Source organism: Folsomia candida, unplaced genomic scaffold, assembly GCF_002217175.1.
Source record: "Folsomia candida strain VU population unplaced genomic scaffold, ASM221717v1 Fcan01_Sc034, whole genome shotgun sequence".
Taxonomy (NCBI): domain Eukaryota; kingdom Metazoa; phylum Arthropoda; class Collembola; order Entomobryomorpha; family Isotomidae; genus Folsomia; species Folsomia candida.
Genome location: NW_019091226.1, coordinates 45876 through 59360, shown reverse-complemented (window position 1 = coordinate 59360; position 13485 = coordinate 45876). Strand labels below are relative to the sequence as shown.

Here is a 13485-nt window from a genome sequence, read left to right as displayed (position 1 = left end):
CATAAATATGTATATTTACCTAAATCTTATGTATAATAAAATGATCATTCGTACTCTGCGAATACATTTCTATGTATGTATGTAGGTATACTAAATATTTACATTGAATAAACCTATATTTTAAATACGATAAATTTGCATATTTTAATAATATGAAGATTTTAAATTATACATTGTCGGATCTTGACAATCAGTGCAAATGAATTCTCAATTAAATACTTTGGTGCAAGATTCAACGTAAAATACTTTATTATTTCATTACGTACAATAACTTATACATGCCAACATATTACGCACATCAATTAAAATTAGCGTCCCCGTCTGCGACCATAGAAACCGCTTTGATAACTGATGAAACCAAATCCTCCCGAGTTGTGAATTGTAGGAACTACAGGTCGATCATTGTTTATATATTTCTTAATAGAATCCGAAATTGCTTGCTGTCTTTCCCTACTTTCATACTCCAACCTCCGTTTCTTGATGCGTTCTATTCTTCGCGCACGTTCATCTATGTATTATTTTACATATTATTAATTTTATTTATAATGAGGGTTTTCACAATTGTCTCGGTGTCCATAAGTAGTATCGTAAAACTGTTTTGTGCGAAGAAAAAACAAGGGATCAAGCTTCGTAAAAATCGTAACCTTAGTAACGCAATTTTTTTATAACAATGTCTTTAATCTACGTTTACAAAATCTTGAATCTTGTAATCGTCGTAACTTAATTTACGATATGGAGGATAATGAATACACCCAATGTACATATTTAGATTAATTGTCGTATTTAATACATACTATCCTCTTACTTGGACGTGTCACCTCATTTGCATAAATCTCACCATGCCCATTTTCGGCGATACGGGCTTTCCATGTTGAATATGCATAGCGTCAAAATATGCAAATGAAGTGACTAGCACATATAATTTTACTATGCATACCTTCGCCTTGTTCACCACCAGCAACAATGCTTGATTCAACTTTTGGAACTGAATCCATTGCATCATTATTAATGAGTTTATCCGGTAAAGGGTTAATTTCTGTAGTGAAAGAAACATCCTCTTGTCGCGTAACAGGTGTCACGGTTGAGTCTGAGAAGAATTCAGTGGTTTCCGTGCTTGTGGGTATTAATGATAAAGATAAAGTTATGTCTGTCAGGGCACAAAGTATTGTCCAAAAAGTAACTAATTTCAAAATCATGGTTGAGTTGATACGTCGTGCAAGAAGCAATATGTGTGTGTCGAGTAACCTGGTGAAAATTCAACTGAGGAATTAAATCTTGCATTTAAATCATTTTATATGTTTTCTTCTTCGCGCATTTTCCATGTATGTATGTAATTATGTATTCACTTTTTAGTGTTATCTACCTCGTAAAAAAACTACGATGAAAATCAGTGACGTTGAAAAAAATTGACCATTTGGCCCATGATTTATGAAGTGACGACAATGCAGGGCTCGAATTCTTGTTGTACGATATCTGAAAAAATTTTTTGGCATGATTGGATGCCTGTAAAACAATGAGGGGTACAAGAAATCGTTGAGGTATAGGTATTGTTAGCATTTATTTAAATCATGTACATATGTATACATACAAATTTATTATTCCATTCATGCAATAAATGAGGGTGTACTTTCAGTATCGTGGACATTGTTGCATGTAAATAAATTGATACTCATTTCAGATTTCTGTGATCAACTCGCATGGAAAGAACGTGTTTGGATTTAGAGGATGGTAACTAATATTTGGCTACAAAAAGGTGAAACTTTTCAGACAGAAACAGAAAGGTGAATGGAGATCTTCATGCACATGCAGAGGCGACATTGTTGTCCCCGGGAGGGATGACACTGTACACATTTTGGCGATAATATTGATATTTTGGCGTAAATAGATCAGTGCAAAATTAAGGAAATATCTATATTATAATTTCCAAAAGTCCGTCGCGTGGAATTTTCCGTCACATCCCTGCATTCTGATTGGCTGTTGAAATTCTGGCTCCACCAATCAGGGAAGATTCTATGTTTGAATATGATTTTGAATATGATTTTGGTTATGATTTAGGTTATGATTTAGGTTATGATTTCGGTTATGATTTCGGTTATGATTTAGGTTATGATTTAGGTTATGATTTAGGTTATGATTTAGGTTATGATTTCGGTCATGATTTCGGTTATGATTTAGGTTATGATTTCGGTTATGATTTCGGTTATGATTTCGGTTATGATTTAGGTTATGATTTCGGTTATGATTTCGGTTATGATTTGGGTTATGATTTCGGTATGATTTCGGTTATGATTTAGGTTATGATTTAGGTTATGATTTCGGTTATGATTTAGGTTATGATTTAGGTTATGATTTAGGTTATGATTTCGGTTATGATTTCGGTTATGATTTCGGTATGATTTCGGTTATGATTTAGGTTATGATTTCGGTTATGATTTCGGTTATGATTTAGGTTATGATTTAGGTTATGATTTAGGTTATGATTTAGGTTATGATTTCGGTTATGATTTCGGTTATGATTTAGGTTATGATTTCGGTTATGATTTCGGTTATGATTTCGGTTATGATTTCGGTATGATTTCGGTTACGATTTAGGTTATGATTTAGGTTATGATTTCGGTTGTGATTTCGGTTATGATTTAGGTTATGATTTCGGTTATGATTTAGGTTATGATTTCGGTTATGATTTCGGTTATGATTTCGGTTATGATTTTGGTATGATTTCGGTTATGATTTAGGTTATGATTTAGGTTATGATTTCGGTAATGATTTAGGTTAGGATTTCGGTTATGATTTAGGTTATGATTTCGGTAGTGATTTCGGTTATGATTTAGGTTATGATTTCGGTTATGATTTAGGTTATGATTTCGGTTATGATTTCGGTTATGATTTAGGTTATGATTTCGGTTATGATTTCGGTTATGATTTCGGTTATGATTTTGGTATGATTTCGGTTATGATTTAGGTTATGATTTAGGTTATGATTTCGGTAATGATTTAGGTTAGGATTTCGGTTATGATTTAGGTTATGATTTCGGTATTATTTCGGTTATGATTTAGGTTATGATTTAGGTTATGATTTCGGTTATGATTTAGGTTATGATTTAGGTTATGATTTAGGTTATGATTTAGGTTGTGACTTCGGTGGTTAAGTTAAAAAATTCCTTATCAACGTTAGAAAATCCCTTGACAACGTTAACAAAATTCCTTAATGTTTAAAAAATTCCTTAGCAACGTTAAAAAAATTCCTTAATGTTTAAAAAATTTCTTAGCAACGTTAAAAAAACTCCTTAGCAACGTTGAAAAAATTCCTTAGCAACGTTAAAAAAACTCCTTGGCAACGTTAAAAAAATTCCTTGACAATGTGTAAAAAAAATCCTTAGCAACGTTAAAAAAACTCCTTAGCAACGTTAAAAAAATTCCTTAGCAACGTTAAAAAAACTCCTTAGCAATGTTTAAAAAATTCCTTAGCAACGTTAAAAAATGCCTTAGCAATGTTAACAAATTCCTTGGCCACGTTAACAAAGTTCCGTTAACAAAATTCCCCCCAGCTACATATTTACTTCGTTGATCCTATGATTGGTTGGTTCGTTTAGGACCCTAAATTTAGACCGTCTTTAAGACGGGCTTATAGGCTAGTCTGTAAATAATTAACATAGGTATACAATTTGATTAAATCTAAGGGTTGATTCATAATTGATGGCACGGTTTTTTCGTGTACTCCAGCTTTAGCAGAGATTCAAATTCTTGTGAATGAATTGTTGCATATGATAGCCAAACCGATGTAGTGTTAAGGTTTTAGTTCAAAAAGGTTGGCAATTTAATAAGAACATCGTCAGACAAAAAGAAAAACAAGTCCAATCGCGTGGTGCACTTGTACAAAAAAGCGGCCAAATTGGACAGGAAAAAGACGCACCACCACCTCAAAAGTGAACATATTTCAAACCCCTCAATTTTTTGTTACACACCAATGTATGACTAAACAAAATCAGTCGAGTTAAAAAAATATATTTATCACCATGTGTGGCAGACCACATCCAAAGTCATCAAAGGAGTGTAAATAATTTTCACTGGACGCCATCCACTTCGGATCACCTAGCAGCCCAACGGGTGAAGATATCAAAACCAACTCTTCGCAGAATTAAAGCAGAATCGTTGGGGATTAGAACATCAAAAAACTATGTTCTCAAGATACGCTAAAGATGATAAATTAAGAGCCAAAATGGGACGCAACTAAATTTACGAAAAAGTGTCATCCAGAATATTTGTCAGTTGTGACGAAGTGTACATCACAATAACGTCACGAAAAGTTTGCAATTAGCAATTTCTTGTAGCTACGAGTGTTAGAGATGTCAAATATGAAGCTCAAATATTTCCCAAAACAAAATTCAGAAAAAATGACAGATTTAATTAGCATTCGACCAAAATGGAGAAATTTCAGAGCCCCTAAGAGCGGACTGGACCATGACCTCATCTCTTAATTTATCAGAATGTATCAAGCACCGATTAATTCCTTGCATAAATGAGCATTATTTGACCGTCAGATTTTGGTCAGATGAAGACACTTGCCATTAGGATTGAATTACATTATGTATAACCGACTACCTCAACGTGAAAAAAATTGGTTTTCTAACTAAATTGGAACATGTCCACAATGTTCCCGAAACAAGTGGGATTGAAAGATTTTAGGCTTCATTCGAAAGAGAACATTCATGACGACGGAAAAGGACAAAAATGCATCTTTGAATTCGACGTGTAATGAGTCAAACCTAAAGATTGTGGGGAGAAAGTCAGGAAAAGCAAAAATGAACAGGCCTGGAAAAACCCGTGAGAAATTTTGTTTAGAGGGTCGACGGAACCAAAGTGATTTTGGGCAATGTTCTTCATCGCATTTGTAACAATTATTAATAAAGTTGTTCACATTTCAACGTATCGTTTGGTAATGAACGCCTTTTCAAATCGTGCCATCAATTGTGAATCAACCCTTATATATTAAAAAAACCACAAAATCCTATTTTCTCTCTGAACTTACATATTTACTTTGCGATTTAAACTTATTCTTTCAGGCCTATCCAAAAACTTCTTTTTTGTGTTTTTGTCATAATTACATGTCATAATTCCATGTTAACTTAACTGATTCTTTCATCATCAAAATGTGGATAAGTAAATATGCTCAAATGTACCAATGAAAGAACTTATGTGTGTATATATACACGCAACCAAAGTTATGTTTCACCCAATTACAAAAGCCTATATGCTGTTTACATTTATGTATATACCTACATAAATATACGTTTTCTTCTCATGGGTTTCGGTGGGGATTGATTAAATAATATTTGCGTCATACGTTTACATAAATACATTGTGCACATATACATACTTATTTAAATCATATCTCATCATCTTGTATCCCTTCTTTATGTAATTGCAAATTTGAGTCCAGACTGATTTCCAAGTAATATATACGTACATACATACATACAGATGTACATACCTGGATGCGGCATCAAGCATTTTTGCCTAAAGCTTGTTCACAAATATGCATATTGGTATTGTACATATTTATCACCGAATGATAAATCAAAGTGTATTTTTTGTCTTGCTTTCCTCCGGTAATTTTTTGCGCTGTCACTTGTCGCATTTCGCATTGTTCATACTTATGTATTCATTTATTACTCATGTAACAAATTCGTACATTGTGTTTAAATACATACACAACTCGGATACTTGTATATGCACTTTATGGAACTCGGGTCTTTGCAAAACTCAAATATTGCCTACGTGCAAAAGAAAAATATGTGTACAATGACGTCCGATTTTTGCAATTTATTTTTTGCACCCTATACTCCGTAAAAGTGGGTAGTTTCAGCGCCTTATGCATACGAGTATGTAACATACCTCGAACGTTTTCAAGTACTTATGTAAGATTTGCAAAATAACAATGACAAAAAAAACCCCGGAATGCACATGCATGTACCCATTGACACCTGCAATTCTAATATGAAATGTATGTATCTATGTATGTATATGTGCAAAGCTGGTATAAATACGGACCCATTTTCCCATCTTGTCCAGTATTCAGTACACTCTCGAATAACGACAAGCAAAAATTTACATAACAATCATAACCAACAAAGATTCGCATTAAAATTATCGCCAAAATGCTGTCTTCCAGAGTTCCCCTCATCCTCGCTGTCGCGACCCTTTCTCCACTTGCCACCGTGGCGCAATTAAATTCGACTGACGGGGGCGGTTTCGCACTGTCGCCAATTTACTATCTCCAATTCATCCTCGCAAATTCCCTCGGATTCGGAGATTCCTGTTCCTGGAGTGATGAAGCCTACCGTCAATTAGGCGCCCGTACCATGAAACGGTATCCCAAGGATAGCAAAGGATACCACGAGACCTTCGACAGCATGGTGATCAGCACCGTGGAAAATGGGAGGACTTATTGCTTAGCGAAGGAAATGCTGGTGTGTGACAGGGATACGCAGAAATGCGTTTGTGGCGAAACCGCAGTTCAAGTAAGTTTCGAAGGATTTTTTTATTGGGGGTATTCACGACAAAGTCTTATTCAGCACCTTATTCAGCTCAAAAAATTTGTGTTGTGAGGAAATTTGCAAATATGACTCGTAAAGAGTTATGTTATCCTGTTTAAAGTTAGATTATTATATGAAAATTCTAAAGCTTTTAATACAGAGGATGACTTTGCGAAATAATCTTGCGAAATAACATGCCAAATTGCTAGGTTAATTTTCTTAAAAAATCCGTGTCTTTCTTGCAATGTTTTTCGAAAACCTTGCAAATTTAATAAAAATTCGCCAATTGTTTTAGTATGCTCTATTTGCAACATCTGCGAAGGCTGACATCCATACCCGCAATGTAAAAATTTTAAAAGCAACAAAATAAATTTTTATTTTTTCGTATTATTATATAGGCCACGCTTGGAGTCAAGTACAAAGCGAGCATTTACCAATCCGAGTGGGACGCCAGCACTGAGAAAATGGTATGCCGATGGGCAGGAGGGGCGGCATGTGATCCCCAACCACCTCCCACAAAGCAGGCTTCCTTCGTCCCCAAGTGTGCTCAAGGTCTGAGCTGTACCTATGTCAAGGATGGAACGTCATGTACGAATTTGTCAATTTTGAGATATATGCTGGATTCCATTCGAAATAAGGTCCCGCGTGAAGATGCACTGGATGGGATTCTATCCGGCAAGATGTGCCAATGTGTGAGTGAGGAAGATAACAGGCGTCAGAATGATGAGTTTGCTGTCACCAGTAATAATTCGCGATTTAGAAGAAGCGTGGGTCGATTTGGTGATGATTTGTATGCACGAGCACAAGCTACACTTTTTACGCCAGGAGCGATTGATGTGTAATAATTTTATGAAGCGTATTTATAATTTCAAGAAATTCTGGATTTTTCCAGCATTGTGGTGACTTGTATAAATAAAGTCCGGCGTTTAATTACTGCCGAATTTAAAAACGAAAAGTACTTTTTATATTTTAAGTACTTGCATTCGAACGCCAAATTTTAAATATCTTCATATTAATGATACACACATATTTTATTTATATTGCTCAAAAAACTTGAAGATACATATTTAAACTAAATTGAAACAATGTTACTCAGCCGGTATTTTATCTGTTTTATTACAACATGTCCAAAATGACACAAATTTTCTGTGCAATAAAATGATAATTCTTACTCTGCGAGTACATTTCTATATATGCTTACTAGATTGAATAAAGCCATGTTCTAAATAATATGTAAATATAAATATGCAGATTTTAATAATATGAATATTTTAAATTATGAATTGTATGTATGATCCTGACAATCAGTGAAAAAGAAAATCATGAAAACGAAAACTTGAAAATCACGTGTTCAGTGAAAATTAATTCTCAATTAAATACTTTGATGCAAAATACTTTATTATTTCATTGCATACAGTAATTTCTTTATTGTATTTTCTTCAAAAAATGTTTCTTAAAAAAGCATTACAGAGATATATTTGTTGTTGTCTGGTCTGAAACACCTTTCTCGTTATTTGCACTTTGCACCCCACCTGCCCATCAGCTTGAGAAGGATGGCGAACATAATCTTCAAAATATTCCAGTTAGTCTGCATATACAGCGAGAAAGTGGGTCCTTTCGAGGAAATTCTGGTCTTGAATTCGCCTTAAAAATATTTAAATAAACAAAAAATCAAATAATGAATTAATATTATATTATAAGCTGGAAATGTTTGATGGCAACGAAAGTGACAGTCATTTTCCGAAACGGACGTGAAAGTGGAGAAAGTTACGTTTCGAATGGAACATACATCTCCAGCTAAGAATGTATGTGAATACAATAGAAAATTAATTCTGTGCAATTATGAAAAATCCCACTCAGTTTCCATGATAATCAAATAAGCTATCTCCCGTACTCACGACAAAGTCTTATTTCGCAGCGCAACTTATTTAGCAAACTTGCGAAGATTAAAGTATCTATATTATAAGCTGGAAATGTTTGTCTGCAACGGAAGTGAAAGTAATTTTCCGAAATGGAAGTGAAAGTAAAGAACGCCAAGTTTCAAATGACGCTAAAAAAATTAAGTTAAAAAATTAAGTGTCAGAAGGTATGATACTCTTTGCTGTGTGGTCTAATGGTTATCTGTTGGTGGTGGTTATCGGGGGTGCTGATTACCTGGGGTAGGTTAGGTAAGCCCCCACTATCTCAATTCCAAATCAACTCTCTCCCGGCGGGAGAAGGGCTTATGCGCTAATATATTTATATTTCTGTTTTGAGGGGATTAGAAAAATACGAATTCGTAAATCTACTAAAACCGCCTAATTTGACGTTGGTTCCACGGATTTCTGCAATTTCTTGCTGGTGATGGTATGCATTTCAATGCGAAATATGAACATGTTCGTTTGCTGGGTAAATTTGCAGAAAAAATCTAATGGGTTTTATAGCAACATTTTTAAAAAATCTCGCAAATTTCTCAAAACTTCAGAAGTTATGTTGCTATGCTCAATTTGCGAGATAGGTATGTGAAGGTTGACGTGACGGCGGTAACTATGCGATTTGACTACAAAAATTGTGTAGGTCTCCCTGCACATACCCTTAGATGCAAATATCTCTGCCAAATCTGCGCTTTGGGAGATCGTATATTTCGCAAAATTTGATGTTAACTAAATTTTCGATCGATTGACATTACTTAATTTTGTCAAAATCTGAAAGACTTCACGAGAGAGTGGTACATATGTTCTTAGCCCAGATTCTAGCTAAAAATACCATTAATTTACCTCTCTGTTCCACTAATCGTTCCTCATAGCGTTTTATCGCTTCTGAAACCCCATCTTTTGTCCGATCGTCTCTCACGAGAAGGAACAAAAGGAGAACACTTTTAAAATTACATATCCTGCAAATTACCATCGCGTTATACTTATCGGTGACCAGGTAAAGTAAAATCTCGAGGATTTGTAGCCATGCGGAAATCCCATAAACGAGGAGCAACAGTTTAAGCTTCAATTGAAACGACTAACGACGCGCTCTAAAAAACCACGTGAAATAATTCAATTAAAAACACTTAAAAATAATGTTCCCCTTTTGACAACTAAATCTGAATTTAGCTTTCGAAAAGGTAACATTATTTTAATGTGTTGAGTGTATCATCTCATTTTTTTTGAAACTTTGGTAAGTATTTTACCCATTTTCGGCACCAATTTCGGAATCAAAATCGCAGAAAAATGCGGTGAATAAAGTAACCGCGACTGATACCACGAGGCCCGCATTTTTATGGACCAGTGACACCCACGTGTCCCAGACTTGAGGATACCCTACCGTACTGGCCTGACACTGGTTACTCCTATAAAAATAAATGTCACTTATCTTCCAGCCTTGTAAAAAAAATTTAGAAATATATTTATTTAGAGTCGCTTATTTCGACAGGGTAGTTTAAATGTCACGCTACAATGGAAAATTTTTCAAGGAGAAAAAATTCGTTGGTATCCATGGGTCAATGAAATTTTGTCTCTGAAATTCAACATTTTGAGAATTTTGTCATCAGTGGTCCATCAGTTTTGAGAATAATTAGTCAAAATGTCAGTCCTTAATCTTGTAACTAATGGAAATTTAGAGGCTTTTCCCAATTGAAAAATTTTCCATTGTAGCCTGTCACTTAAACCACCCTGTATGTACAATTACCTCAAATCCGTTGGCAAAAAATAGCAAAAACCGCAATACCATGCTGGAAAAATAATGCCAATAGTCGAGCACAAAAATATTTGGCATTTCGAACTGTCCTCGCCACGTTTCCTGCGAGAAATATAAACAAATTATTTAATCTTCTTATTTACATCCTGCGAAATACATACGTCGTGAATTAAATTTGCTTTAAAATAATTAAATTTTATTTATTTTAATCAGGGTTCGGAAAAACCCAGGGTTTTAATCAAAAAGTAACGACCCAGGGGTTTTATTGGGTTTTATTAGGTTTTCCATAATTAATACACTGAACAAAAATTTTCACACCTATTGCAATCCAATTCCAGTCTTTCATATGCAAATCCTCATTGTCCATGTTTATGTATTTATCTGTTCCGAAAGGGTCCTATTAACTGATCATAATTTAATACTATTTGCGACCATAATTATTACTTTTTCCCGAATACTTCCTCTCATAATAATGAAATCCAATTTGTTTTAAGTTTTTAAAATTTAATGCTTCAAAGCGATCTTAACGTGCATGGAAAAAATGGAGTATTTATAAACAACGAAAGCACGTATTATGTCGAGCATATAAGAAGTGCTTTTTACAGATATACTTCTTTTGCTCATAATAAAGTATTTCGCTGTCCATAAGTACTCGATTTTTCCAGAGGTGATAATTCAGATCGCTTTTAAACATTAAATTTAAAAAACCTTCCAAATTAAAAAAAATATAATATTTTAAAAAAATTATTCGTACCAATGAAATAGTGTATGAGAGGAAGTATTGGGGAAAAAAGTATTAAATTATGTATGATCAGTTAAACATTCCCCGTTCCGAAATTAATTTTTTGTATCACTTGAAACCTTTGATGGTAATGGATGGTATGCTTTTGCTGATTTATTCCTGGTTTTCAAAACTTACAGTATTAATAAACTAAACTGCATAGCTGCCGTCAAACAGCTTCGTCTAATGTATGACAGCTGTTTTTAACTTTTAGAATATAGTTTTAAGCTAAAACACAGTTAAAATCCATTAAAACCCAAATAAAATCCATTAAAACCCAAATAAAACCCATTAAAACCCAAATAAAACCCATTTAACATGGTAAAACCCAATGGGTTTTATTCATTAACAACCCATTAAAACCCATTAAAACCCAAAAAACCCAACCCAATAAAACCCTGGGTCGGAATACCCTGATTTTAATTTACCTTTTAAAAATTAAAAGTGATAAGAAGAAGGCTTGCGAAATGTGAATAAATTTGTGAAACGCGTCTATTTAGACAAGCAAATCACCAATTTAGCATCAATTATTTCAAAAAAACTCTTTAAAATAATGTTACCTCTTTGAAAAGTAAATGCAGTCTGAATTCTTAATTACATAAACTGTACTAAATCCAGCGTAAACTTAACTCTTTACCTAGTTAACGTTACTCTGGATTTAGAATAGTTTAATTAATACAGAATTCAGAGTGCATCTACTTTTCAAAAGGGTAACATCATTTTTAAGAGTGTGATCCGCACCCAATTAATTTCACCTTACCTACCGCGGGGCAATATTGTAAATAATTCCGATCAAAATAAATCGCATCGGATACAACATCCTGCTCAGTATTAATCTCTTGAACAATTTCCACCGAAATTAGTTGCATCTCCAACCCAACGAAATTTAAGAGGCAAAATAATTCTACATCGTTCCCACCCCACGTGACACACAGGCAGATAAATCCTGCCAGAGAAAAAATCAGGTAGCTCGACTGTGTCAAGTAGAGGAACAAATTTCGCAAGTTTGTCGGCCATAAGCTTATCTGAAAGTAAAATATTATTTTTCCAAGGTTTACATCTTATTTAAAAAAGGTCGAACTCGACTGACTCATCGCCAAAATCAGTGGGAAAGGTAGGAAGACCCAAATTACCCACCAATTAAAACGAAGATATAATATATGTACTTACATAGCCATCAGTCAACCACGAGTCAATAAAGAATCTCCGAATCTTGGGAAACTTTAGAAACGTTTCCGAGTAAAACGTACTAACGACTCGTTCCTTACGCAGACAACCTTTATTAAAACAATTAACCTGGGTACGTCATCCACCTCAATGCGTGGCAAGGAGTCCCAATAATTTATCAGCTCATTGTAGTCCAAAGTGTGATTATCTGAAGCATCCTTTTCATCAAAATATCCGGTTTGATTTACCCAAATTTCTATACTCTTGGAAAGAGTGGGTCTTGCAGTTTTTAAATAATCTTGTACCCTCTCGTTCCAATCACACGTGTAATTTATAGGTTCCAAATTATAGAAATTGAGAGAAATCACGGGCACAAGGAATATGACGCCAGAAAACAAATATAACAATATTGTTATTAAAATTGAAAAATATTGTATTTGTAGCGACACCATTATTACAGATTTTTAATTATTTTATTAAATATTATCACAATTGATATTAGCCTTGTCTTCTGCATACATAAGTAAACTGAGTGAAATATTTCATTCTATTCATTATCAAAAGGTTACAAATTCTTCATGTTTTTTTTGCTCTTAGTACCAATAAATCAATACCACGTTCGTATATACCTACATATTTTACTGGAAGAGGTATTGCATATTGACACTCTAAGAAATGCGGTTACGATTACTGAGGGTTAGTCTAGATTACAGAACGTGTCGAAAACTATTAATTTTTGGGCGAAATATTCGTTGTTGGATATTTTGAATGATTTTATCGTATTCCTCATCCTTTTCTCATGAGGAATGAAGTTATCATTTCCAAAAAGCATAGCTTTTAAAGCCGGCAGCAGATTTTCTTTGAACCACTGTTCATCTAAAAGTTTGCAAAATGCATAAAAAAATTTTATGTCAATTTGAAAAAAGTGTCGATCTGAAGTTTCAAATCAGAATTAAAGCACTGAAGGCGCATAACCGGACGTAACTAGTTTATCTTTATGCAAAATAATTTAAATTCCGAATATTAAAAACAGAATGGCTGCGTACAGGGCGGTAATCCGAGCGCTCTCAGAAAAAAAGTTTCGCGTCAACCTCATATCTTCTGATCCTCGCTGAAGTTGTGTATATCTTGGTGAATAATTCAGTTCAGTGTACGCCCAGGGACCTGACACTTCGTTGCCAGTTGATTTTGAATTGAGAAAAAAATTATTGCCTTGTCCACATCAATTTTTCTTACGAGCGTCGGGTTTCTTACAGTTCGGGGAGCATGCGTTCGACGAGTGTGGCACCATCAAATTTCTTGCCTGGTTCCTTTTTTCAACTGAATCCTTTATTT

General features: G+C 34.3%; 2 protein-coding genes and 1 long non-coding RNA gene across 3 annotated transcripts; 1 reads left to right on the top strand and 2 right to left on the bottom strand.

Moving 5' to 3' along the window:
* Positions 1-219: 219 nt before the first annotated feature.
* Positions 220-1257, bottom strand: LOC110860750. The gene is made up of 2 exons (XM_022109847.2): positions 938-1257; positions 220-508 (listed from the first exon to the last, which is right to left on the bottom strand). Exons 1-2 carry the CDS (start codon positions 1194-1196, stop codon positions 309-311), a joined length of 459 nt encoding a protein of 152 aa, XP_021965539.1. The 5' UTR covers positions 1197-1257; the 3' UTR covers positions 220-308.
* Positions 1258-6074: 4817 nt separating this feature from the next.
* Positions 6075-7707, top strand: LOC110860749. The gene is made up of 2 exons (XM_022109845.2): positions 6075-6521; positions 6935-7707. The coding sequence occupies exons 1-2, from the start codon at positions 6159-6161 to the stop codon at positions 7376-7378; spliced, it is 807 nt and encodes a 268-aa protein (XP_021965537.1). The 5' UTR covers positions 6075-6158; the 3' UTR covers positions 7379-7707.
* Positions 7708-7770: 63 nt separating this feature from the next.
* LOC118439339 lies at positions 7771-11256 on the bottom strand. The gene is made up of 4 exons (XR_004837357.1): positions 10194-11256; positions 9697-9855; positions 9293-9540; positions 7771-8180 (listed from the first exon to the last, which is right to left on the bottom strand). It is a non-coding gene; the product is annotated as an uncharacterized LOC118439339 (long non-coding RNA).
* Between the last annotated feature and the right edge of the window lie 2229 nt (positions 11257-13485).

Coding starts and splice junctions, on each gene's coding strand:
- LOC110860749 (XM_022109845.2), top strand. CDS start 6,159: ATGCTGTCTTCCAGAGTTCCCCTCATCCTCGCTGTCGCGACCCTTTCT. Junction 6,522..6,934: donor GTGGCGAAACCGCAGTTCAA/GTAAGTTTCGAA, acceptor ATTATTATATAG/GCCACGCTTGGAGTCAAGTA.
- LOC110860750 (XM_022109847.2), bottom strand. CDS start 1,196: ATGATTTTGAAATTAGTTACTTTTTGGACAATACTTTGTGCCCTGACA. Junction 509..937: donor TGGTGGTGAACAAGGCGAAG/GTATGCATAGTA, acceptor AATAATACATAG/ATGAACGTGCGCGAAGAATA.